Source organism: Bos grunniens, chromosome 19 (genome assembly GCF_055505025.1).
Source record: "Bos grunniens cultivar Pamir isolate PY7600 chromosome 19, Bosgru_T2T1.0, whole genome shotgun sequence".
Taxonomy (NCBI): Eukaryota; Metazoa; Chordata; class Mammalia; order Artiodactyla; family Bovidae; genus Bos; species Bos grunniens.
This window is the reverse complement of record NC_141183.1, coordinates 19,581,887-19,585,929: the sequence shown is the minus strand read 5'-3', so window position 1 is coordinate 19,585,929 and position 4,043 is coordinate 19,581,887. Positions and strand designations below refer to the sequence as shown.

Here is a 4,043-nt window from a genome sequence, read left to right as displayed (position 1 = left end):
GGTGTTGGAAGTGACCCCTTCCCCCAGCACACACACCCATCTCACCCCACAAATGACTCTCCCTCCACAGCCCCAGCTGGGGTCCCATCTCCACTCCCAGCCACTACAGCCCCCAGGGTTAGTGATACATCTCCTCGGGGTAACCTGGGGTGTTGGTACCAAGCCCATTCTCCAGACACTTTCTCTTTGGGGGATGGCGCAGCTCTGTCCCCAGCTACTCCTAGTACTACCTACTACTGCCTAGCCTGCTCCTTTCCACACCCTTCACCCTCCAGCAGCAATTCTTCCTGCTTCTCCCTAACCCTTTGGAAGAACTTTCAACCTGCCCCCACCCCACCTGACTAGAGCGCCAGAGGACCCTTGTCTGGGTGCCTTCCACTCCTCACGCTGGGGGGTAGCGTTTTCTCTTAGTTCAGAGCAGAGAGGGCCCCTCACTCCACCCCAGCCCTGGCCTCGGGCTCCTTTGGTCTCAGGCGTCATCTTCTATCCTCTCAGCTCTCTCCCCTCCACCCTCCACTCCCACCTGGATGCCACCTCCACGAAGGACAAGAGACAAGATGTAGAAACGCACCATTTCCAGTTCAGTGAAATTTGCACTTTATTTAGAGATCAAGGAAGGACCACATCTGGCCCTCCAGCCCAGGGGCAGGGACACGGAGAAATGGAAATAAGGACCCCAAAGAAGGACTTCAGACCCAGCAAGCCCTGAAAGGAATCCAGGCTCCGGGGTCAGGAGCAAACATGGAAATGGGGTTGGTGTCTTAGCACATCTCTCTCTGGAGGCCGTCGGGGTCTTCACCACAGGTACGCTCCTTCTGGCCTGTAGGAGGAAAAGGAAAGGAGTCATACGGAGCCAAGCTCGGCGTCGGATCTGGGTAGGCGAGATTGGGGAAAAGTACTAGGCGGCGGGGATAGGGTGGAAGGAAGACCAGGCCACCCCTCAGGGGACAGCCGTCCGGCGGGGCGCTTTTACCGCGACTTGACCGGCGGGTCCTCGCGATCTGGAAAGAGCAGTATGGAGAGAAGAGCTTCTGAAAAGTCGCGTTTCCCAAACCTGCAGGGCGGAGCCAGAGATGGGTGGGGTCGTATCTGGCCACGCCCCTGGTGGCAGCCCGGCCCCGCCCACCCCGCACGCGCTCTCACCGTTGCCGAGTGACCAGGTTGAGGTAGTGGCGCAGCGAGGTGTAGTAGCGGTTCAGCTCATCTGGCGAGGCGTGTTCTCCCGGAGCTTGGGGTTTGGCGGGGTAGGCGTCGACCAGCTCCCCCAGGCAGACGAGCAGGGTCAGTAGCACTGTGGCCATGGCGGGCCACGATCTGCGCCCCGACATCATCTGGAGAGAGGCACTAGAGTCAGTCCTAGCACCTACTTGGAAGTGGGAAGCAGAGGTTGCCATCTAACCGAAGCTTCAGCGACCTGTCTGGGGCTGGTTCCCGACCAAGACTTGGCCGCCTGCTGGCTGTGTGTTCTCAGGCATTGCACCATCTCTGGCCTCAGTTTCCTCATCTGTTAAAAGGGCATAAGCCCTGCCTGCCTCCACCAGAAGGGCAGATGGAGGAACAAGGCTATGCTGGCAGCAGGGACTCCCCGGCTTTTCTCCTTCCCACTTCCGCTGACCCCCTTCTAAACCAGCTTCTCACCACTCAGTCCGTTTCCACCTTGCTAGCCTCAGTTTCCCCACGAACTAGCCTGGGATCCCCCGACCAGACCATTGCTGGGTCCCAGGCCACTCACAGCAACAGCTCCAGAGGCAGAGTGGTCAGGAGATGGAAGGCCAGAGGAGTCCGAAGGGCTGGACTTCTACAGGTGGAGCTGTGGCCTCCTCAGCTCAGTGCGTTCCGTGTGGGGCTTATATGCTGGTCTGAAAGGGGAGGGGAACTGGAGTGGGGAGGGCTCTCCTTCCTCACTCCACCCAGGGGCAGATCGCTGAGCTTACTTTCAGACAGTAAGTGATGTCTTCACCTCTAAGGAGCCAAGGCGGAACCCCCCAACACTTGGATTCAGGGTACCTCTGGACAGGATGCCTAGTCAGAACCCCATCTTCACCCTTCAGCACCCCAACAGCAGGTGTAGCCTCCTGAGGAAGTGAACCATTTGGTCTAGATTCCTGGGAAGACCCTTAGGACCAGGGTTGACACTCCTTCTTTCCTAGCTTGTCCATGGTTGGGGAGAGGAGATGCAGGCAGGAGTCCAGATACATATTTTCCAGCCTGTGGGACTTATGACCACTACTTCCAAAAGCCAACCTTTTAAGCCTCTTTTCCATAATACATTGACAGGACCTGTGGGGAAAACCTCTTGCTACTGGAGGCAGGATGGGAGCTATAATCTTGGCTTTTGACCTGCTGTCTGTGAAATCTTGGAGAAGGGACCCCCTCTGGACACTCCACTATGTCTCCCTCTGTTCAAGAGTTGGGAGAGGGGTGGGAGGAGGCCAAGGTCAGTCCCCTCCCCAGAAGCAGCTGAGTCAGCCACCTGTACACCCAGCCTGACATATACACATTCAGGTCCAGCAGGCCTGGTATACAGACCCCTTGCAAGGCAATGTGCCCCCATTTCCATCCAGGGGTCACTTGAGCACTGGTGTCTTACAGGACTGAGTGATGCCAGGAATGCCCAACAACATGCCACCATCCCTAGCCCGTTACAATCTCCACTGGGCTCAGGGTCAAAGATCCTCACCAAGGAAAGGACTCCTGTTTGTTAAGCACCTACTGTGTACTGGGCAGTACATGATTTCAGGCACAACAACACAATGAGCTGAGTTTCTCCCCACATTACAGATGAGGAAACTAATGCTCTGAGAGGTAAGGAAGCAACAGCCAAGGTCACCCTGGATTCAAACCAGAGAAAAGAGCCGAGGCTGACCCCAGGGAGAGGCCCACCCAATCATGATGGACAGAAAGGCTTACTATCTCAGACAACCGTGAGGCTTAGGAGTCAGGCATGCAAGGAGGGGAAGGGAAGCTAAGTAAGTATGGGGTCTACCAACCCCATCAGACCCACCTGCCTCCAACAGGAAAAAAAGAGCGCTACAAGGAAGTCTGCAATGAACATTTCCAGCTCCCTTACTCTGCCCTGGCTGGATCCTCCAGTGCTTCCAGACTTCGCATCAGCCCATGAGAGCAGGAGGGACCCTCTTGTTCAGGCCCCTAGTTCTGGGCCAGCCCTTCCACCCTCAGGACAGATGGCCAAGGGTGTTATTTTTAGAGCTGTCTCTGGAAGTGGAGCCCACAGCTCTCTCAATCACCTTTTTATGGGTTCAGTCGCCTGTACTCTCCGGAAATGGCTGCTTATCAGCTAGTTGGGCCCTCTGGGCCCCACACATCCCAAGAAAGGCAAGGTGGGCACACTGAGCGTGGATGTGGAAGATGCCCTAAGGATGAGGGGACATGAACCCCATCCTCAGTGCGGGGAGAAAAATCTTTTTTCTTAGGAAGTCATGTCTAAAGGGTGAGGCCCAACCCTGTTCTCCAGGAATCCCAGGTCACATCCTTAGGGATTCCCTGTCTATGGTGAGAGGAGCAGCAGTTTCACTGGGGAGCCCCCATCTGAGGGCAGAGATACTCTGTCATCCTTGTGCAGCCCCAGCTGGAGTAGTTCCCACAACACAGGGACAGACAAAAACATGGGAACAAGCCTGTGTCCAGTTTGGAGAGGAAACAGCAGAAATAAAAGAACTCCACTCTTCCAGAGGCCTTGGAAAGACAAATACAGGTGCTCACCGTAGCGATGGAGAGGGTGGCCACAGAGCTGGTGAGGACAGCTACAGCCCCAGGGGTCAAAGGTCTAGACAAGGACCCTGCAGGCTAGAGGGGTCAGGGACATCTGAGCCAGGGGCTGTGGGCTCTGCTAATACCGCAGCACCAGCTAGGGTGGTGACAGGGTGTTTGTAGCATTCTGACCAAAGCAGAGAGTGATGACATGAGCTGTGAGATGCCCACAGGGAATTTGTGGCATCCCTGGAACCCCCTGACATCTTGGGGAGGGTGGTGTCTGAGGGTAGATGGCAGAAGTTAAGAAGGCATGGGCAAAGGCCCAGATT

General features: G+C 56.1%; 1 protein-coding gene across 2 annotated transcripts; it reads right to left on the bottom strand.

The window, feature by feature from the left end:
• Window positions 1–580: 580 nt before the first annotated feature.
• On the bottom strand, window positions 581–3,828 carry PYY (peptide YY). Of its 2 annotated transcripts, XM_086357457.1 has the most exons (4): window positions 1,733–3,828; window positions 1,144–1,331; window positions 974–1,054; window positions 581–820 (listed from the first exon to the last, which is right to left on the bottom strand). In XM_086357457.1, exons 2-4 carry the CDS (start codon window positions 1,329–1,331, stop codon window positions 796–798), a joined length of 294 nt encoding a protein of 97 aa, XP_086213583.1. In that variant the 5' UTR covers window positions 1,733–3,828; the 3' UTR covers window positions 581–795. The 2 variants fall into 2 exon arrangements, with proteins under 2 accessions (XP_086213583.1, XP_086213582.1); XM_086357456.1 differs by lacking the exon at window positions 1,733–3,828 and having other exon boundaries at window positions 1,144–1,504.
• Window positions 3,829–4,043: the final 215 nt, after the last annotated feature.